General features: G+C 39.9%; 1 protein-coding gene across 4 annotated transcripts in view; it reads left to right on the top strand.

Annotated features, from left to right (window-relative positions):
* Nucleotides 1-22,848, top strand: part of csmd2 (CUB and Sushi multiple domains 2) — a 253,342-nt gene that overhangs the window by 104,612 nt on the left and 125,882 nt on the right. For 3 of the 4 annotated variants that reach the window (XR_006826279.1, XM_046058105.1, XM_046058104.1), the window contains exons 1-6: nucleotides 8,384-8,495; nucleotides 11,602-11,679; nucleotides 14,467-14,554; nucleotides 15,727-15,851; nucleotides 19,749-19,870; nucleotides 22,177-22,280. Coding sequence is in view for 3 of the 4 variants with exons in the window: in XM_046058105.1 (XP_045914061.1) it covers nucleotides 11,610-11,679; nucleotides 14,467-14,554; nucleotides 15,727-15,851; nucleotides 19,749-19,870; nucleotides 22,177-22,280 (509 nt within the window). In the remaining variant the exon portion in view is untranslated. Of the gene's footprint in view, nucleotides 1-8,382; nucleotides 8,496-11,601; nucleotides 11,680-14,466; nucleotides 14,555-15,726; nucleotides 15,852-19,748; nucleotides 19,871-22,176; nucleotides 22,281-22,848 lie in introns of those variants that run through there. The other variant, XM_046058106.1, reaches the window with a different exon arrangement.

The following is a 22,848-nucleotide window of genomic DNA, read 5'->3' as shown; positions in this document are numbered from 1 at the left end:
TGCTGCTATTTTGAACTTTGACTGCGGCGTGCACAGGCGCACCAGCAAGCTACCCTGCCCCGTCACAAGTCATTGAAGATAATAGCACAGTGGTGCTGTTGTTGTGGTCTGTCTTCAAGGCCCTTTATAGATGTAAACTGAAACAAATTTGGAATTTAAATCCCTTAACTTGAAATGGAAAGTAGTATTAATTTGGTTAAGTTGCTTTAACTTGAAACTATGAGTTAGAATAACTCAAACTTGTTCATTTAACTAACATTGGGACAACTAGAACACTGTAGTTATATCCACTTTATGAACTTAAATTTATGAGTTGAAACAAAGGCAATCTTCAAGTTGAGTTATCTGAACTTAAAAATGTGAGTTGAAGGGGTGTAGAATTGTATGTTTGTTAGATAAGTGAAAGCAAGTTTCCTTGAATGGACAATGTAATATAGATAGTTGTTTTAACTCACAGTATTAAGTTCAAACAACAAATTATCATTAATTAAACAAATTGTATAACGTAACATCATGAGTTGAAACAAAGCTTTTCTTAAAGTTGAGTTTACTCACATTTTTAAGGCAGCAATTGAACTTAAGTTTTTAAGTTGAACCACCTAGATAATTTTTACAGTGTGAGCATCTTCCCATCCCTCCAGGATCTTGGTCTCCAGCAGCTGTGGGTTCCATTTGGGCATGGTGTGAGCCTACGGTGGATTGGTGTTCATGACCTGTACCATGTTATTGGGCCGGTTAAGACCAAAGGCATTCTATTCTTTCACGCCTTTACAGGTTGTGATACTATATCAGCCTTTCGCAACAAAGGCAAAAAGACTGCCTGGCAAACCTGGGACATTTTCCCTGAGGCCTCTCTCATCTTCAGCAAACTAAGTCAATACTCTCCTGTTCTGACTAATAGTGACATGGAGATCCTTGAGAAGTTTGTGGTCCTGCTGTATAATCGATCAAGCACAGCTGTTAGTGTAGATGAGGCTAGACTTGACATGTTTGCCCGAAAGCAGAGGCCATATGAAGCCATTCCTCCAACAAGAGCAGCTCTGCTTCAACACACTAAACGTGCTGCATACCAGGCAAGCTGCATATGGGGTCAAGCAACCCAATGTCAGCCAGAAGCAGAGAGAACAATGGGGGGTCTTCTGGACAGCAAATGCACCAGTTGCACAAAGTTGTGAACAACTAGCCAAGTGTGGCTGCAAATCAGAGTGCCGTGGAAGATGCAAATGTTTTAGATTGGGTTTCACTTGCACAGAACTGTGCAATTGCAAATGTGAATAAAAAAGTAAGTAGCCTTGCGGTGGGCCGAGAGCCGATTTCCTGATTCTGGACCGTGATGCATATGTACACCTTCCAGGATATGTTGCCCCCAATACAACACTTGTTGACTGCCAAGCAGGGAGGCATTGGCTACCATTTTTAACAGTCTTTATTATGACTCGGCAGGGCACAACCTCTCAATCTCAGGTTGGACACTCTAACCACAAGGCCTTTGAGCTGGTAAAAATGTGAATATAAATTAATTAATTAATTAATTAATTAAAACATTTTAAAACATAAATAAAAAATAATAGAACTTATGTTTTTTCAATCCTTCCTTTTAACTCAGTCCCAACAGAGTACACTATTAAAACAACACCCACCTTGAAAAATTGATGTTAAATTTTTGCGATTGCCTTTTTCTAAAAGTGTGGCCGTTAGATTATTTTTGCTAACATGTATGTGTGCATCAGTGTACATACTACCGAAATGACAGCCATCTTGGAAAAGGTCTCCATGTTGAATTTTTTATTGGCACATACCTTTTTCCAAAAGAGTGTTCCTTGAAGAGTATTTCTGCCTAATTTTATGCTTGCATCACCATTTGAACAATTGAAATAATTCATATTCGACAGGAACGGTGGCCATCTTTAAAAATGCCGACCATCTTGAAATTTTGAGGGACAAGCATCTTTTTCCATTAACATGTTCTTTAAAGAGTATTTGTATCAAATTTTATGCTTGGATCACTGTTTGAATAGCACTGAATAGCAATGGCAGCCATATTGAAAATAGTGAAATTTTTGAGTGGCCAATGCCTTTTTCCAAAATAGTGGCCCTTAGAGAGTATCTGTGCCAAATTTCATGCTTGTATACCAAAGTGAACGATTTTTTACTAATCTGCTGCACTAACATTGGAAGTGCTGTTGTCAGAATCTTTCAGTGAGCTTTGATGGTAGTGGGATATGGATTTTTGAATTGCACATACTAAATGCAGTCACAGTATGTTTCAACCTTGAGAATGATTTATTATAAAAATACTCATTATGATTTCTTTCATTCCCTTTACTTTTGTGTTCACTTACTGCTTCTCTACCTGGCTTTTCTCCGTCACACTGTGATGGTTGCTGTGTTGGTCGTGGTGTCTTTCTCTCCTTCTGTATCTACTCCAGCCTCCTGTACAAGAGAAGGATGATGTCCCTGTAATCGGCCCTAGGATATTATTGGCATTTGTTTATTGTTGTGTTTGATAGATCTACAGGGAGGGCTCAATTATAACTGCCGCTTTTAAGAGTGACCTTGGAAACTCATTTGTTTTTCTCCCGTTAACCACAGATCCAATAAAGCCTGCGGACGATTACACCCATTGAGAAGTGCACACATTGTTTTGAGATGCTTGTTTTGATTGATGGTGTATACATTTGTGTGTTTATGTATTAGGGATGCGTGTGTGTGTGACTTCAGCAGCCATCCTTGGTGATGATGGTGAAGCGTCATGTCAGCTGGGTTTGACAGAAATTGAAGAGAATGGAAAATATGGAGAGAATAGCTGCTTGTTTGACAATGTCTGTATTTGTCTTTTGCTTCATCCTAGTAAAACAAGCCATTTGTGCCTGTGTGGGTCATTTTATTGAAGGCAAACATTCAATAATCTAAGCCATTAAGCTCTGTATGGTTTCCTAATCAGCGTTGTTCCACAGTCCATTCGATAGCAGTTCAGAACTGTTGTTTTGTTCTCTTTGACTTTGCCTACATCCACCTTGACTTTTTGAACAAGAGTAATAAAGCACACTGATGCTGGGATCAATTGTGGAACAAGTGGCACTAAATTCTTTATTTCCATGAATTATTTTATGAAATGATTACAGTGTGCTGTTACAGATTATGACTGAACCAAATGAAAGCAAAACAAAAGCCAGGTATCAATGCAAGGCATCAGTTTGAGTGGATAAAGGGTTTGGTCTTAAGTTGACCACAGTCACTCCTGAGAGCTTTACTTTGGTACAGTATATTCTAACTTTCATATAAGTTGTTAATTATTGCAATCCAAATCAACCACAGAAATGAAATGTTATACTTATCAGCACCATCCAGAATTGTTGCTGACTTGACTTAAACCTGTTCTTCACCTGACAGTCTTTCTCTACACACCACTCTGACAGTGTGATCTTTGCCATACCCCAAACTATGCTGATGTCCCTGACAGACATGACACATTATTTGATGTGAATACCATGTTCTTATAAGGAAAATCAGTTCTCACTTATTCAGCTAGAGACTTGTGCTGGTGTGGTTACTATACATTTCTCTTTGGTTCAAGAAATCAAACAGCATGGCACAGTAGCCAATACGATAAGTTTTAATTTGCATGGGTATTAAAATTGGAAGAGTATATCCTCAATCAAAGCAATGTCACCCTCATATTTTCCTGTCTTTGAAAAAGAGTTCTGAGTGTGTTTGACGATTGGTTATGGATGGCAAGATCATGGCATGACCATGTGGGTTCACAATACCTTGAAAAAATTATAAAATGGGGGGAAAGAAAAGAAAAAGGCAAAGAGAGCCAAGATGAAGGCTGGTGCGTTGTTGTTCCCAAAAGGAAATTTCTTTCAATCAGTGTCCATATTATATGTTCTGTGAGGGCTGGAAATGAGTTGTGGGAAGAGGAAGAAAGGAATCCCTCAGAAGATTTAACAAGGCTTTCTGATGTGGCCAGAGGTCTGACCATGAATAATACATGAGGGCTGAGAGAGGTGGAAGAACAGACATTTTGGCTCTGTCGGACCATAGAGTTTGAAGGAAAAGTGGGCATGTTGGCTCTGATGGGTTTGCAGTTTTATTGTCTTGGCCAGTGGAGGTTTCAACCTCCTCTGCTTTGCCTTGTTTTTGCACTCAGAGCTTTAGTCCAGTGCAGCATGGTCCCTTGAGACAGAACTGCTCCAAAGGCCTCTCTTAATACTTTGGCTTAAAGTGTTGTGTAAGGTTGATGGTTTTTACTGCTTGGGTGGTTGTTATTTGAAGAAATTACTGAACAGTGTTGGGGGTTCTATGTTGTTTGGAGCAGGGGGCTCTGGTGGTTCATTCAAACCCTCAGTGTGTCTGTTCTCGGTTACATCTGAAGGTCACACAGCTCCACTGCCAGCCCTTTAATACTGCCATTCTGGACTTAAGGGTCTTCCACACAGATTAGTTTTACCTCAGGATGTGGCGTATCTGTATGTGAAATTGTGTGTGTGTGTGTTACAGAGAGAGAGAGATAAAGAGAGAATTTTATAGCTGCAGATTCTTTCTTTGTTTGTTACTGTGAATGGTTGCTGCTGGGGATGTCTGCGTGTGTGTGCCTGCATGTACATCTGGATAGGCTGGCCTGTGCTATAATTCATATAGTCTCATTAAATGCTGAAAGTTTTGGCTTTAAAGTCACTGTGACCCCCAGTCTGCTGTACAGACCAGGACCTGCATACTGAGCAGAACTCTGATTGATCTGCCTAAGTAGCTACAATTAACAGGGACGTTCTTCGTCCGGAATTGGCCCTTTCCCTGTTGCATGCGGGCAGACACGCCTGAGCGCATATATACTCATTAGATGCCACAATGAATTCATGCGCTGAACGGAAATGTAAAGTGTTTGATCCTAATGGGGAGTTAGTCACCTTTGACACCTAAACTCCGCCCTTTAATGATTATTCATAGAGTAACTTGCCCCTTGAACAGAAAACAGATGACATGAAACGATATATATAAAGCAAAAAAAGACTCATTACACTGGGGAGGGGTTGCCGAATTGCCTGATGACGATGACCTTTGTTCAAAATCCCGAAATGCATTACCAATTTAATGAGTCACATCACATCAGTATGGAAAGTACCTCTGTACTAGTGTTACGTAAATGGATTTCGACTGGTCTTGTGTTCCTAAGACCCTCAAACGTGATATGACAGTGAATACGACAAGTCTAAGCAACAAGGATTTGTTCTTACCCCAGATATCCAGAAATCTGATGGTGCCTTTAAAGTTGTGTAACCATTAAACCATTTCATGTATTTTATGAATGTTGGTGACATGCGATGTAAATGGAGGTAAAAGAGCTACATTAAAACCTAGCTGTTTTTCAGAGAGCTGTGTCAATGTGTGGTTCACAGCTTAGTCCCTTTAGTCAAGAAAACCACTGACTGCCTCCATCACCTTGCCTTGCTGCCCAAAATACATTTCTTGGACAATCATCAAAAGTCTGACTCAGACTGAGGAGCTTTGGGGCCCTGGAAATGGAAACTGATTTAGCACTGCACTCTCAAGACAATTCCGCATAAAATCTAATATGGTCAGCCAGACAGAGAGAGCACGAGAGGGTGAGGTAAAAAGGAACTAGAAGTTGCCACAACACCCTTCAGGAGACCTCAGTCAGCTTCCACTTTCTGTTGCTTCCCATGGTCACTTTCAACCTAAAACTTTAATGTTTTTAGCAAAAAAATGGGGTTGACAGTGAAATGGGAAAAGGCAGAGGTGACATTTGATCAAATTGATATTTATGGTGGCTGTTCATTTCTTATCCCATATTTATGAATTGCCGAGTCCTTGGCAAACCCATCAGTTTCTTATCCTCTGCCACTGCTTGCAGTTTGTCCCTGTGGTGTAAAGGGGGGTAACTCATCACAACCGAACAGAGCACTTTGCATTAAAATCTTGGCACTGGTGTTTGCATCTGGGTTGTGGGGATCATATACTGTAATTCATAGTGTAATATTTAGTACCCAGGACTTTGAGCTGTCTTGGGACCCAGCTTAGAGCCAGAGGTGATTCTGGCGCTCTCTGTCCTAGTAGTACCACTCCAAATGCACATGTGCCAGACACTACATGAGCCCCCTCAATGCTTCATCTTTCCCCTTCTCTTAAGTGATAAAGCATCTCCTGAGGCATGCAGGTTCACTTTATCAGTCTTGGACATGCCGTTTTAAATCAAGGCCAGTGTCGTACGACGTGGCTTCACATTTCCACCTTATTTTCATTATACCATGCAGTCTCCAGGGCACACCACAATTAAGGGAAAAAATTATGATCTGGTCAGATAAATAACTTAATTATGCCCAATATGAAAATATAAAAGAGACTGCCAATAACGTGTGTGTGTGTGTGTGTATAATTTATATTCAGTGAAGGAAATTCACAACCAAGAGTTAGCACTAATAATACAGTAACCTGACCTGTTGGCAATCATATTTGCTTAAAAGGCAGATTAGGTATATACTAAGACAGTTTTGGTAATACCTAAAGCTGTTTCATGAAACCTTTAATTTTATTGCTTTAACAACCCAGTGTACGGTTGGTCTGTCTCATTTAGTGAACTGAGAGGTTAACACCCCTTCACCTGGGTAGAAAATAGGGTCAACCCCAGCCGTGATCCTGACCTTGACCTTAACCTTTTCTGTCTTGAACATGACTGTTTGATTGGTGAATGCTTGCTTCAGTGGAAATCTCTTAACAAAGGGTTGAGGTCATTGGCATCACTGTCTTACAAGTGAGGGAATGACGGGCAGACCAGCTACACGCTGGAAGCAGCTTTGCGAGACAAGAGAATTATTTAAGCTTCATCAGTGACATACTTTCTTTTCTACTCTCTGCTCCATTTTCCTGATGTCTGCCCGCAGTGTGGCTAAAAAAGCCAAATCACTGACATTTTGATCTACCATCTCTCTTTTCTCATTGTCTTATTTCTCCCTTGCGCTTTGTCCTACCTGCTGCCTAAAACTCTTTCAAAAATCCTTTTCACTCTCTCTCTCCGACCCTCCAGGTGACTTCAGCTGAACTAATGGAAACTACTATACAGTGAGGCTGTGGCCCCACTGCAGCGATAGCTTACTACTACCTACAGTATAAACGAAGGGTGGTCTGTTTTCATCAAAATGAAAGCTAATCCTTTCTACATCCATAAACCTGCACGCTTTTAATTGATCTTAGGAGAGCTCTACAGTGCAGTCAGTCACGTATCCCCACCAAACACTCTCACTAAACTAAATATATCTTCCTAGTAGATCCCTGTCTTTTTTGGTTGGGGCTGTATGCTTAAAGCTGTTTTATACTTTTGTCCCTGTGGCATCAGAACACAAGAATGTTTTTGCATTCAAAGAAGAGTAGTTATTAGCTTGCAAAATAAGTCTCATACATTTTTCTTCCTTTCTGTCACAGGTTTATTTAATTATATTATCAATTATTGCTTTCTCTTTGCTTTTTTTCTGTGCCCATGTTTTTTTCCATTGGTATTAATGAGAGCTGCTTGGAGGTGTTGGGGAAATGTAATTTACAGATGAGGAATTGGAATTCATGCACACGCCTGTGCAAATGTCTGCCTAAGCGTATAGGTGCACACACATAGGTGTGTGTGTACATGAGTGTGTGCGTGCTGGAAACATATTGTGTTCCCAAATGATTTGGGTTTTAACGACTGAAAAAGTGCCTGCTAAGCAACAACCCTCATTACCATACAGATCAGGAGGCATTATAACTGTTTGTGAAGTATTAATTCACTTTTGCTTTTTCAAAGCAATAAAAGGAGTGTCCTTTCCCAATGCAAATGCCAATGCGGGTCTTTTCTGGTCTCATTTTTTATTGTGCCACGGTTTGGTTAAGAGTCGTTAACATTACAGTTCCCCTTGAGTACCAGACCCTTCCCTTTAATAGATCATAAAGGTGAAGCATTTTAACATCTCGAAGTCATTGCCACATTAATTTTGAAACATTAGTACAATTACCATAAACAAACAAGACAATCACTCGAAAGACTGGCAGGTTCTGCCAGCCTCTGCAATATATTGTCTGCCATTGGGCTTGACTTTATTGGAAATCTGATGGATTGCATAATTGCTTTGTGGCACAAGTAAGCACAAACCTCTCTTGAAATGGCAATTGATAGAGTGAATAAGAGATGATAGAGAAACAGGCAGATTCTTTTACTAAGGAAGTGTATCAGTGCTTAGACCGATGCCTCAGATGCTAGCCTTTAGCCATAAATTTATGCTAAATTTTACTGCAGTGTGCAATCTGCTACATTCTCATTTGCATGTTAACACGCTCATGTGCTAACAGGCTTAATAATTTAAGGCACTCTTCTGTCTGTCTCTGTGTCCACAGGTTCACTGGACCCAACCTTCCCTCACCCATTATTAGCAGCAAGAATTGGCTTCGACTGCACTTTACCTCCGATGGCAACCACAAGTTGAGAGGTTTCAGTGCCCAGTACCAAGGTAAGAGAAAGAGTGGATTTGATAATTTGATATTTTCAAAGGATTTAATTTACGATAAGATCAAATTCTCAACTATCTTGTGTGTGTGGCTTAACTTTGTACAGATAAGCATAACTCCAATCATTGCTGGATTTCCATGATATTTGACTTAAATAGTCTTAGTCAGCCCTGGAATAAATCCTTATATTAATGGTGACCTACTGAACTTTTCTCTGGTGCCATAATCAGAACATAGTTCTGCTTAGTCATACAGTGGCCATAGTTCATAGTTTCCCACTTTGACTCCGGAATTAATAAAAATCTAGTTACTGACAGCCCTGAAATGAAACACATGAACTCCGTAGAGGATGAACTCACACCATTCAACATGAACAGGGAAACTATTAACATGTTATCGAGGCCAATAAAGAAAATAATTCAGCTTGCTAGACTAAAATCATTCATCTTGTTGCTAGTGAAAGCAAGTGTACATTTTCTTAAATTCTTATGACGTATTTCAAGATTTTGCCAGCTTTTAAACTGTACGGGCATGTAGCGACAGAAGAGTTGTGATTGCTTTCAGAGTGCTACACAATTGTACAAAGATTCAGAAACACACACACACACACTAAATCCTAAATCTGTCTCTCTTGTATCCATTTCCCTTCCCATTACTCTTGAAAGTTCAGGGGTCAGCTCTAAGAAGGTATGAGCAAAAAAAAGAAGATCTCACCTCCAGCCATCCACTGGGAATCTTAGAAATGATGAGATTAGAGAGAGAAGAGAGAAAAAAGAAGGAAAGAGAGAGAGGGATGAAGAATATGGAAAAGAAAATGCATTGAGCCTATGGGTTTACAGGTTCAATGATAAATATGTTTAGAAGATCAGAGAGAAACGGGGGGGACTAATACTTTAATTAGATTAAACACCGACTCTTTCATCCCGCACCAGCCATTCTCATCATGACAGTTCCCATGATTCAACAACAGCAGCATGTTGGAGTGATGACATGACTGTTGGTTGAATATGTTCTTTGGTTCTATTTATTTTACTTTCTTCTTCAGTGTCCTTCGTGTTACGTGGCGCAGGAAACAGCCCATCATCTAATAGCTCAGTTGCCTTACTAGAAACATAATGATACCTGTTTTCCTGCTTTTATCACGAGGGGAACATATCTGAAAAGAGCTTCTTTATTGTGATTTTTATTCCAGGCACATCATAAACAGACGTTTTGACACATGACTCAGATTAGCTTTGAATTACAATGAGGCTGAATCGGAGCAAAGGATAAAAACACATTCGCGCGAGCAAGTAAAGTTCCATTGTCAGGAACCGTCAGAGTAATTAAATAGGATGAGTGTGAAGGGGTGCGCCAACAATGCTGATCGTGTTTTTGAAATTGATGAATAAATATGCATTTTGATGAGCCTCTTTCTTTGCCATGATGGCTTTGTTTTTTTATTTTCTCTGCAATTATCATGAAACTCAATTTAAATGTCATCTTTTTTTTTCTATAGAAAGTAGGGCTGGGCACATTCACGTGTTATCGCATCAACAAATTAATTAACGCAAAAATAATTTTATCGTACCTTAACGCAGTTTTTATTATCATTATTTTGAAAGTCCATTGCTTACTGGCTCTGAATACACATACAGTCAAACCACGGGTCACTCACGGGAGGGGTGGGATGTTGATCAGCCTGCAAATCATCCACCCAAACAAGCAGTAGAGGAGGCTTCGGCAGACTACGTTGGATACAAAAGCCAGACAAGCGAACAAATGCCACAGTGAAGTGGATAGCTACACACTGCATGCTGATTAGTATTGGGGAAGATGTCGGTCTTAGGAATGTCCTTAAAATCACAACGTAGTCGCTTGCTCGGTTGCTCTGTGCTCCGGTGATCAGAAAGGGAGACAAGCACTCTGCGAGTAAACAGCAGGCGCTCTATGGAGATTAACCAAGGAAATGGCTTCTGTGCGCTACACAGCTGTAGCCTATTTAACTTAAGTTAAAATTATACATAACTTTACCTGATAGGCCTGCATCTAGTTTTGCGGCTCTGCCATGCGAATTCCCTCCTGGTGATTTCCTATTTAGTAAACAGTAATAGATTCTGGAAACTCACAAACAGCGAGGATCAGTCTCTCTTCCAATGATTTGTGCTGCATGTCGCGTACAAAAAGTTCAAGACAGTTCAACTTCGGCATGTGCGTGAGGCGACGCCTTCACCTCACTCTAACAGGGACACTTGCTACTGAACACAGACTGTTTCTGCTGCTCCCTGATAAAAGAAAAATGTTTCTGCTGATAGCTGTTCAGAAAAAAAACAAGAAAACAGATTCATATGGTAACCTGTTGCTCAGAAGGTGCCTGTTATGTTATGATCGTGGCTCTGGTCTCTAACTTGCTTTAACAAGCTAGATAAAAGGTAATGCCCTGGCAGAGGCAAATAGCTTTGGTTTAATATTTGATTTGATTACATTAATGTTTAGATTTAGATTTACAAGAAATATTTTATTGCTACTGTGTAAAGGGAATACTGCTGGTAAAAAGCACCTTATTTGTTTTAAGTGTTTGCAACTACATGTTATTGCACTTTTGGTATACAGCAGTACATTTAAACTAAAAGTGCGCAATACACTAATTTAGAATTCATCATTCAATTTTGTGCATAACTACATGATTAATCACAATTAATCGCAGAAAATCATTCGATTAATCGCGCTAAAAAATTTTAATCATTGCCCAGCACTAATAGAAATGAGTGGTTTAGCTCCTCACATACCCTACCTTCTAATAATCCTAATAATTTTATTCCCTGCGCCCTTCTATCCACAAGATTGCAAAGAAATTGTACGTTGTTGAGCTAAACTAAATTTATACCTTTTACAGTTTACCTAGATCCTTTAAAGGTGGATTTTATCATTGTCATTTTCTTATTTGGGCAGGACTTTATTTAATTGCTTTGTCAAAACTGCTGTGAACATAGGCGGAGTGGGTGTATGGAACAGTATATATTATATACTGTGTCTGCTGCAGACATTTAGCCACTGTTGAAATGTGTGGGCGTCATTATTGCAACTTCTGCTAACTTATATGTCTCTCTATTTTGTTTTCCTCTACAGTGAAGAAGATGACTGAACTTAAGTCTCGGGGTGTAAAGATGTTGCCTAGCAAAGACAACCACCACAAGATATCAGTGTGTAAGTGTGTCAACAGAGTTTTGCAAATAAACTGGCCTGGAATGAAAAGTTTCACTCAACCTTTCCCTTAAAAAGATGCATTTGAAGAACAGGCACAATGTTGCAAAATGGAATGCATTCAAATTTGGCATCGTCATAGGAAAGCAAGCATAACTTGTGGCTTGAGAAAAGTTTCTATATCTAAGTATATCACTCACGGAATGGCCTCAGCTGTCCACTAGCTACCAATGCAAAGCTTTTTCTCACTGAACTGCAGACTGACACCAGTGGCTATCATGGTATAAGTCTACAGTAGGGGTGGGGGGAAAAATCGATACAGCATAGTATCGTGATATTTGCCATGGCAATACTGTATTGATACACGGATGCCAAGTATTGATATTTTATTATATAAATTGCAGATGGGAGTTTTAACTTTTTGGTACTAGAATAATGAAATCTATTGCTTTTTTAGTCCACTAGAAAACTTAACAGGACCAAACAGAGAAATGTATCTTTTTAGATAAACAGATGTTGACAAAGTTTGACTTTAGGAACCTAATTGGAAGTTGGAAAAAGGTAATAAATTGCAATATATCTCAATATATTTAGAATCGCAACATAAATATCGTGATAATATCGTATCGTGGGGCCTCTGGTGATTCCCACCCCTAGTCTACAGTACTGTTAAGGGTTTAAGTATTGTTCTCAATCATAAGCAGCAAGTATAGCTGCAGTGGGAATTGAACTTCATATGTCCTTGCATAAATTTACTTAAACAAGTGAGTCAAGCATGCCATTTCCACAACTTCTGTGTCATTCTATTGGAGAAGATGCCAGACAGTCCTTTTCAGCTCTTAACCTGTCTCAACTCTTGTTCAAAGTCATTTAAACATTTGTTCCTCTACTCCTTGGGCAGAGAACGGGGTGAATGCTGACAGACACAAAGGACGCACAGTCTGTGCTAGAGATGCAGTTCTTGTAGCAAATGGACAGCAGTAATTGCATTGGTTTCTCTTTTCGCCATTGCAGTCTTCCTTGCCCTTGTTCTGTCTCCCGCTCTGTCTGAGCTCACTGTTCATTATCCCATTCAGCTTTCTTTGAGCATCTGTAACATTAACAGCTTCACAGCCATGATTCACCCGACTGGAGTGACTACTAGAGTGACACAAGGAGATGGATGTCGAAGGGTTTAAGAACAACCTGTTCAACAAAAAAAAGAGTTGCATTAATGATAATCCTGCCTCAAGGCCATTTACAATTCATTTTATCCACTTCTACTTCCCACTTTATCTTTTGCTTTTAATCTGTATGTCTCAGAAATGTCCCTTTTCTTCTTTCCTGTTATTTGCATTGCTTTAATGCATTTTATTTTCGCCTTTTTCCACTTTACATTTTCCTGTCTCCATTATTTTATTTTATTTCTCATTTTGGCTGCCTGTGACAACTAATGGAGATACAGGCACATTATGGAAAGTGTGTTTTCAAGTGAAAATCATAAAAAAAAAATTCTCACCATAAACTGTCAAAATCATTAAAACTAAGGACATCTTCTTAACTTACTATTTGAACCTCATCAAAATGAATAATCTATTTAAATGTATTAATGGATCAGCTTGTAGCATGCAGAAATTTGATACTGGTATTCTTTCTTCACATCTAAAGCAACTTTTGCCCCAGTATTCGATAAATAAAAGATCCCCTAAATGACAATACTTAAATTAAATTACCACTCCCAACCCTACCACCAAACACCTGAATTGCTAGACTGCATTTCCGTCACTAAATAACTGTTTGGTGCTGTAATCCAATATGGATTTTTCATTGAATTCTAAACCTTAAGATGTTTGCATCAAATATAGTTTTGTTTTGGGGTATTAAGCCAAACAGTATCTCCTATGAAGATGTGAATAACCTGACATCACAGTCACACATTCCTGAGATCGTCAACATTGTCCTCCTCCTCTCTTTATTCAACAATAAGTTTAACATTATTCTTTTATGCTGCCATTTCTTTTATTGCCTCTGCTGACACCAGTAAGCCTCGTTTTAAATTAATTGCTGTCTTGCCTCACATTGGGACCCTAGCCAATGAGCAGGTGTCACCTTGCTATGGCCCTGCAGACCTTTGACCCCTCCCAGTCAGTCAGATGGGCTCCCCTGGTTGGCCAAGTTTATTTGACCCCTTTTGCCACTCTACCTTCCACTGTTTTGCACCCAGTGACATGATGGAACAGAACACCACCAGGAATGTGCACTGGGATATAATGTACTTGGTAAGAAAGGATTGTGCAGTGCAAATATAACACTGCTCGTGAAAAGACTACAGCAGATGTTACCACACATCAACCTTTTTATCTTTAAATGTGATCTGTAACGATGCAATAGCATTAAGTGACCATTGACCACTAGAGGGCAGAAAGCAATCAACAAACAAACTCATAACAATCAGGCTTAATATTGCTTACTTATAGGAAACATGTTTGTAAAGACTTTCACATAGACATCTAGCAAAACTTGAGCAATACAGGCAACTTATGTGGAGTCCCGCCACCTGTCAAATGGCAGTTCAGTTATTTCCTCTTGATAAAGTTGGGGTGTGGTTAGAGGACTGTCTTCATTACCATTTTCCCACTGGCCAGGTGAGTGCACTACAACTAGCTTGTGAAACTGTGTGACTCAAGAGTATGTACATTTTACTTAATGTGGCAAAATTAAACATTTTCATGATCAAATATTTAATTTAGACTTTCTTTTGTTGAACAATCTGTACTTTACTCATTTTATTTCACTTTGTTTTCCTTTTAGTGTCTCAGATGGGTGTAGCACAGGGACACAACATGTGTCCAGACCCAGGGACCCCAGATCGAGGAAAAAGAAAAGGCTCAGACTTCAGGTAAAAGAAAGTGGATGATGATTTTAGCAGCAGTTAATTAAGTTGTAAGTGTAATTTGAATAGATGAAAGATTCCTGAACAAGAACAGGCTGATTGACACAACGTGACGAACAGACAGTAAGTTGTTTTTTTTAAATATTATCAGGTTTCTTACTTTTCTTTAAGACAAGTGATGACCCAACTTGGCTAAATTAGCTTTACACCTTGACCTTGAGCTATACAAGTATATAAGGTAATGTCTGCCTGTACTTTGTTGCAGCTATTGCAATCAAGAGCCTAAATAATTTTTTTATGTGACTTTTGTCACAATTCATCAAATAAGTAACTTCAACCGTCAACACAAGAGTTTCAGTTTTCTAATTTAATCGTCAAGGCCTAATTAACTTGTGTAAGTGGTATGAGAGTGCTCTGACAGTTTGCTGTTAAGATTGTGCTCCTGCAGTACTTTGTTGTCAGTTCAGTTGTCTTGTGGTAAAATATCCGCGTTTTAATTAGTTCTACTTCCAACGTGTCTTGGATGTAGTCATTTTCTAATTTAGTTTTTAGATGTCAAAAATGAACTATTATAATAAGTGGACAACCTTCATTAGTCAGGGAATTTCAGAATGTTAAAAATGTCACAGTACTGAAATTGTGCTTTTTCAGATTCAGTCCCAAAATCAAATTTTAATCAGTAGTGAGCTGGGAGGACATTTTGGAATATGGGGACACTATTGGGTGCTACATATATAAAAAAATCAGGGACTGCATCTTATAATGTGTTTCAGCATAGAGCACATTACCCAATGTCATGCTCCATAAACCCACTGCAACCAAACCAGATAGACAAATGTGTACACTAAAACAAATACCTTACCATTTGAGCCACTGCACACTAATAGGCTGCCTCTGTGAGATGGGGGTATTACCGGTGGGATTATAGAGTTTCATTTCTGTCAGAGCTGTTGTCTCTCAGTGGTCAACTGTAACACAGACAAATTGGTAACATTTGCCTCCCACAATGCAGCAGCATTTTTAGAAATCACAGCTGGTCTAACAAAATATATGCCCCCCCCCCCAGTAAACGTTTGTTTCCTTACCCCTGCCTCATCTGCACTCCCACTGCTAAATAGAGATTTTTTACAGAAAAGGTGAATGCTGATGTGTTTTACCTGTATGCAATTTAACTGCAGGCGAGGAGCCACAGTGCATTTTTCCTGCGACGAGGGTTATGAACTTCAGGGCTCAAAGAGCATCAGTTGTCTCAGAGTGACAGACAGCTATGTAGGCTGGAGCGATGATCGGCCCATCTGCAGAGGTAAGGACTGACATGTGTGTTGTCCTTCTATGCACATGTGTAATGGAGGAAGTGCCAATGTGACCTCCATTTCCATTTTCATACTCAGGTGCCCTGATGTTGATGTGTTTGCTTGTGAGTGTGCTGTCATTTTGTGTAGGTGCCCAGTCTCTTTTCTTATTTTTCCTCTATGTTATTGTTTCAATATTCACCATTTCATTGTGACTGGCCTGACTTTCACCTTTGTCCAGCATTATTTTGCTTCCTGCTGTTTAGCCATGCTGGCATAGTACTGCCCATCAGTCATGTCTTCTTGACTTCTGACCATTGTGTGACAGGAAGGAAGAGCTGTCGGGCTTCCTGTAAGGGATTCGTGATGCTTATGTGCGCCTCTGTTTCGTTTTCAGCCTCAATGAAATGATTTAATCAGAGTAGATTTGATTCTTGACTTTTTCTTTTGGTACAATAATTGGTTGAATTGATGAGTATCTGGCTTATGAAGTGTATTCATTGGAGCAGGACATTATATTTTACTTTGAGTTGGTGGTACTGTTCCCTTAGAGCTTAAAAAGTGATGCTATGTCAACGTTGTCTTCACAACTTCTGTTGCCCCTAAGTGGCCAAAAAAAATGTGGTAGGTGATTATTTGTTTCATTGATTTAACAGTACTAAATGCTTTGTCGTTACTCCAGAAGGGCTCTGTAACTACAAAGTGCGGAGTGACTTGAAACTCAAAAAGTTTGAGATAATTATACCAAACATTTCTAAGATTGAGATGTTGATCCATCACAACAGAAGGTGCATTGACAGAGTAGTTTATATGAAATTATCTTTGAGGTAAGTTTGTCAGTGGCAGGATCTGTACTAACCTTGAACTATTTGTGATTTTCATTTACAATAGATTTACATATTGTTTGATTTTCATTCACATTTACCCAGTAGGAAGATCTATGTCAGGAGTTTTTGCACCAGTTTTCCCTCGGAGCTTTTGAACACTGTAATCTATGACAGATTTGTCTAATGTAATCATCTGCAGCATTTTTCCATTTTATCCCCTTTAAAATCACCTTTAGGCCATTTTTGCTACTCCACTTTATTTAATGTTCTCTCAAAAACCCAGCTTTCCACAGGCACCCACATTTTATCTTTTGTCTTACACTGATTTGATTGTACCAAAATTTAATTACAGCACTAAGAAGAGGGGGCATGAACTCAGAGGGATTATATGGGTGGGGGGTATGATAGTGCTCTGTCTCAACTAAGTCACTGTCAGTTACCTGCATTTCAGAAAATTATACTGGTATTCATCACAAACATAGTATTGAAGGCCTTGTACTGACACTTTTGTCTTCTGTAGTTTTTTGAACTAAAACATGACAAAATATTTATTTATTTTTAATACAGGCCATAGTATCACATTCAGATTGGTTTTCTGTTTTATGTCAACCAACATTGAAGATTGACATAACATCCGCAATAATGTCACTGAAATTGTCCTTTAAGAATATCACATCAATCATCCTTACTTAACCTTTGGTACTGTGGCTTTGTTCTGCCTCAATGAAGATTAAACGTATCTGGGAATAACTGAAGATCTGTATCCTAAATTAGCATTAGTCATCATTAAATTGAACAGCACTATCATTAGCACAGGAAAAAAAACTTCATATCTGGCTGCAAATTCATTTTCCTGACACGAAATTCACGGTTCCCTTTTCGTCCATTCTTTCTTCATAGTCACGCTGAGCTGCTGCAGTCATGGAGTTTTATTGCTGTCCTGCTGCACCTTCATGTCTATCATTTAACACAGGATGGAGTGTATCAAGCAAGAAAAAATAGGAGGGGATATGATAACTTCAGTGGACTTGTGCTGTATTATTTTCATTAAGGTCACCCTCACTGCCAGCACAACTCAAATTAATTACTTCATTCTCCCCTTAACTTTGCCATAGTTCATTTTACATTTTAATAGGGGTGATTTGGTGGGAGAGGGGTGGAGCATGGAGCCACTGAGTGGGGCTTGAACACCCAAAGGACCTCTTGTAGACGTTACTCATTAAAATCTGGGTAGCTGGTTCAGGCCCTTTCAAATACTTTTGGGTCATATACCCCACATATGTACACACGTACACACTCACTTCCTTTAAAGTAGTCATTAGAAATTCTGCTTTAATTTGAAGGAGTGTTTAACAGTTCTGCCATGCAGTCACCCTCAGGCCTCAATAAAAAGTCACACTGTCCTTTAAAGCTTAGTTTGCTAACTGCTCACCTTCTCTTTTCAGTGAGAATATCCCATCTGTTTGTGTTTTGCTACTTTTTTTCCATGATAAAGTTTATTTTGAAACATTTTAACAATGGCAGAGGATCATTAAGACATTAATGGCTGAGCTACTTTGTTTTATTGTTATAATAAATCACCCTGACAACACCCTTAACAAAAAACAAAACGCCAACCAACTTCCCAATATATTTTAGACCTGTGGGAAAAACTGTGTGATTTATGCGTTTGATTGAATCTTTCATTAGTCTATTTTCCATGGTGCCACACTAAATTGGCAAGTCAAGTGTTTAGCGGGTACACAGCAGTTGATTTTGTTTAGATGGCACTTTGGTTCATAATTTGAGGATGGTTTTAAAAAAGAACAAGTTATGATTACCAAGCACTTGCCAAACAGCTTCCACTTTCAAAAGCGATGGTTGCTCACAGTTCAGTCCTGAACGCTGATGGAACCTCAAGTTAAAGAGGTGGTATTATGTTTTTTGGCTTTTTCCCTCTCCTTTATTGAGTCATATATCTTTTTTGTGCATGTACTAGGTTTGCAAAGTGAAAAAGCCCAAAGTCCACCCCAAAGGGAGTTCCCATCTCCCACAGAAAACACTGCTCTGAACTGCCTGAAAACAGCTTGTTTGTAGTCCAGTCTTTACTTCCCTTTCTTGTGACGTCACAATGAAAATACGTGTCATAATGCTCGCTGAGCGACTACTCCGACATGAAAAACATTGAGCTGCAGCACACCTCTCCTCTCCCTTCCAAACACTAGCTACCCTCCAAGCAGTCAATGGACATGAAGTTGTTACTGTGATGTAGAGACAGAGCTAAGTTAAAACTTTATGGATGAAAGACACTTTTGTTACAGATTATTAACTCACCACTCTTGCTCCAGTCCAAATTGCCAACCTGGTCGGCAACATGTAGCTTACAGCTGAATCGAAGCTGTTTACCGTCTTTTCGCTGACCCACCTTTCTGATTGGCTATTACCGGCCTTTTCCTGACCTGCCCTTCTCTGCTTCTGATTAGCTAGTAGTCCTTAACTAGGAACTTTGCATGTGCAACTCCCAACAAAAATCATTTTGAGACAAGGTGCATCACTCCATAGCTAAAAGGAAGCCTTCAACACAGGGTGAAAAGAAGAGCTACAGCAATGTGCAGTATGACAAAAAATATGGTGTTTTTTGAAAATGAAACCATGTAAACCTGTTCTGGTACAACCCCTAAATAGGATTTTGAACCTGAAAATGAGGATAATACCACCTCTTTAAACAAATGCATTTTGAATTACACTGTTGCATTTGGCAGTTCTGCTTTTTAGGATGCCACCCATGTCGCTTGGCAAATGTTGAGTTGAGAGTTTTGAACAGAATACAGAAAACACAAATAAAATATTGGTTATGCATTATGCATCAGGAAAGAAATACAATTGCAAGTATGAGTAATGAGAAACCTTAACAGGTAGAGGCTGAAGTGGTTGAGGGATGAATCGGCACGACCAGCAAACAGCATCATGACTAGATTTAACATGCAATCCAGGAGATGTTCTGACACATGCTATGTCTTTTGTGGTTTTGTAAATGAGAACCCGTGTGTTTTAAACTGTCATTGACCAAACATTTGCCTCTCTCTGTGTCTTCCCTCGTAGCACCAATGTGTGGAGGCCAGTTGAGAGGACCCAGTGGTGTCATCACATCTCCAAACTACCCGGTCCAGTATGACAACAATGCTAACTGCACTTGGGTCATCACAGCCACAGACATGTCTAAGGTAGAAGTTGTCAAACGTGATTTAAGCAACAGTGCAGTGCTGATTTAGCTTTGTTACTGTAGCAGCCTGTTTCCAGTGGTGTGTTAAGTGGTGTGTTTGGTTTCCAGCAAACTGAAGATCAGTTGACTGGTGTGTTTGCACCAGTTAGAGAGGATCCCCAGAGGGAGCTCTTCTCTGACACACATGACTCATTTTACGCTTTTGATCATTTATACAGGACATTTTGGGGGACTGCTGAAAACCGTTTGACAGAGGCTCTAGAAAAATGTGAGAGATAAAGAAAATGAAGGAGGGAGGAGGGGGTGCACTGGAACTGAGCCAGCAGAAGACAAAGAGAGTTGTTAGAAACACCTGTGGTGAGGGAGAGAAGAAAAGACTAAAAACGGACAGAAGAGTAATGGAGAGATTTTGAGAGCATGCTCAGAGGATATCATGAAAGTGTCATAGCCACTCTATTCAGACCATTGACTTTGTGTTGTGTTCAAGGCCACCCAGCTGCTTCCCTGCCAAAGATCCTTCTCTGAACTCAAACAAAATGGTTTTACAAATCTGTTGTCCTATTGCACTGCGCAGAGTGAAGGAGAGGCTACGTGAGGAGAGAGGCAAGGCTGAGGGGGTAGTCAGATACAATGCACACCCACCCAACTCCACCCTTTGCTTGCATGCTTACAAACACACACACACAGACACCCTTGGGCATACCCGGCAGGCAGCCTGCTGAAACAGACAACGGTACTTTGGGCTGTCTCTCGCTGTGTCTGGTCCAGATGAAGATGGAGTGAGGCTGTTCTTTCTGTTTAGAGATGTAATGGGCTTCTATTCCTGCCTGTGCACATAGGCCCAGCCAGAGGAGACGTTAGGTCAGGCAGGAGACTGAGGCGGAACTGGGTAGGACGTGACACAGCTCTTCTAGACCTAAATGCAACCTTGTGGCATCATGACTAATGTGGGTTCTTGTCAAGTGGTGTTCCTACATAATTTCCTGAAGGTATTGAATGCAGCTGTTTTTAGTTGACAATCTTTTTCGCGTCTATCAGTCAGTGTCAGGGACACTCGGGTGTCTGTTCTGAAACAACCAAAATGTCAGACTTGGCGTCAGAGATTGCAAACAATATAAAGTATATTTATGGTTGCTGTGCTTTTTCCCCACTTTTTTGTTTATTCCTTCCTTTTCTGTGCCTCACCTGTTGGCTGGCAGATGGGAGATGAGTTTGTGGTATGAAACTCTATTTATCGAGTGATCTGACCTATTTTGCCTACACGCCATCCATCTCTTCTCTCCACCTTGGCAATTTTCATTAGGCACTTGGTTTAACATAGGACAGAATGCAATTTGCATTTATATAAGCTTTTTCATTAGGCCTGGCTCTCTCAGTCCTCTGAAAACATTAAGAATTTGGTGGGAATCAGTGGCAGCCAATTTAAAATAGGAGACAAAGACAGTCTTTGCTTTGCTTTTTACTTATTTATATTTTAGTCTCCCATGTTACCCTGCTGTTTTGCCTTTTTTATTTTAATCAACATTTTTCACAATCATAATGGAACCTTATTTGTTTGTCTGTATTCATTAGAGTTGCCCCTTGCTTCTTTCAGCTAGGGCACATTTAATGTTTTTCTTACCTTGAGCCACCTTTTCTCCCACTCTCCCACCTGCAGCATAGAGATGAGATGAAATGAATAGCTCTGTTTTTCCCCTCACTGTTTAAATCCAATACATAAATCTTTTGAAACCTTTATGTCACCTTTATGATGCATATATTCACCTTGTGGACAACCTCAAGTCCCTTGCCACCTCTCCTAATGCACCTAAAGTCATTGTAAGTCTGGCTAAGTAGGCCACAAAGGCATCTGCAGCCTGCTGATTTGATGAGCAAAGAGAAGGGGTCATGCAGACCGTCTGGCAGGCAATTAGATATTTGATTAGTGGGAGAGAGTTCATAATCACCAGGCTGAAAGTCTCAAAATATACACACACAGTCACATATGTATCGACAGCAACTCTGTGGCTGGACCACGCCGATAATTTACACTGGATGAATGATGACTCATGAATGATGTATCTACAAGAAAATAAATACATTGATAACAATAAATGTTTTTGCGTACAACATATCCACAGCTGTTGCATATGTGTAAATGGAACCGTGCCAGACAAATATTCAAAAGAGATTGACAGATGATAGCAGGAAGGATAAAAGGATGGAAAGCCACAGATGGGGAGAGGTCTCTCCTCTGCAGCTGGTGTCAGGAGCATTCAAGCATCTGTCATTTACGGTTGTCTCGACGATGTCCCCACTGTTGTCCAGGTGATCAAGCTGACATTTGAGGATTTTGACCTGGAGCGAGGCTATGACACCCTGACGGTGGGAGATGGCGAGGTGGTCGGAGACCAGAAGACCATCTTCCATGTGTGAGTGACTCTTTTGTCCTCTAACTGTTTGGCTTTGATCTTTTCGTCCATCTATTCTCTAAATTATTCCGGCTTTTACTCCTCGCCATTGTCTCTAGCAGTCATTTTCATTTTTGTTCCATGTAATCGTATGTTGTGTTTTGCTTTCTCTTTCCTCTTCATCTCTCGTCTTTTTGGCACACGTGCCTTTTCTCTACCTCCACTTCCCTGCAGCCAGCAGCACAACTCTGTCTTCCCTTTACCCTCCAGCCCCTTTCTGTCTCTTGTACTATTTCTCTTTCATTTCATCACCACCTGATGCATGAAAAATAGATGCTGCAGCACATTGTCAATCATCACTCTTTTCGGTGTTAAAAACAAGATCACAGCCATGTGGTGCAGCATTGCGACCTGCATATTGATGTCTCCAAATGGAGTTTGCGCTAGCAGATGCTCCATAACAATTCACGGGATGTTGTTATTAATTGTGCTGGAATTTACCACCCTTATAAAGTTTTTATAGATCAATTTTAATGCATGGCTGCCTTGCCCCGGGTGGGAACAGGGAGGAGGTTTGAGGTTTGTTGAT

Source organism: Micropterus dolomieu, linkage group LG09 (genome assembly GCF_021292245.1).
Source record: "Micropterus dolomieu isolate WLL.071019.BEF.003 ecotype Adirondacks linkage group LG09, ASM2129224v1, whole genome shotgun sequence".
Lineage (NCBI taxonomy): Eukaryota > Metazoa > Chordata > Actinopteri > Centrarchiformes > Centrarchidae > Micropterus > Micropterus dolomieu.
This window is presented reverse-complemented; position numbering and strand designations above follow the sequence as displayed.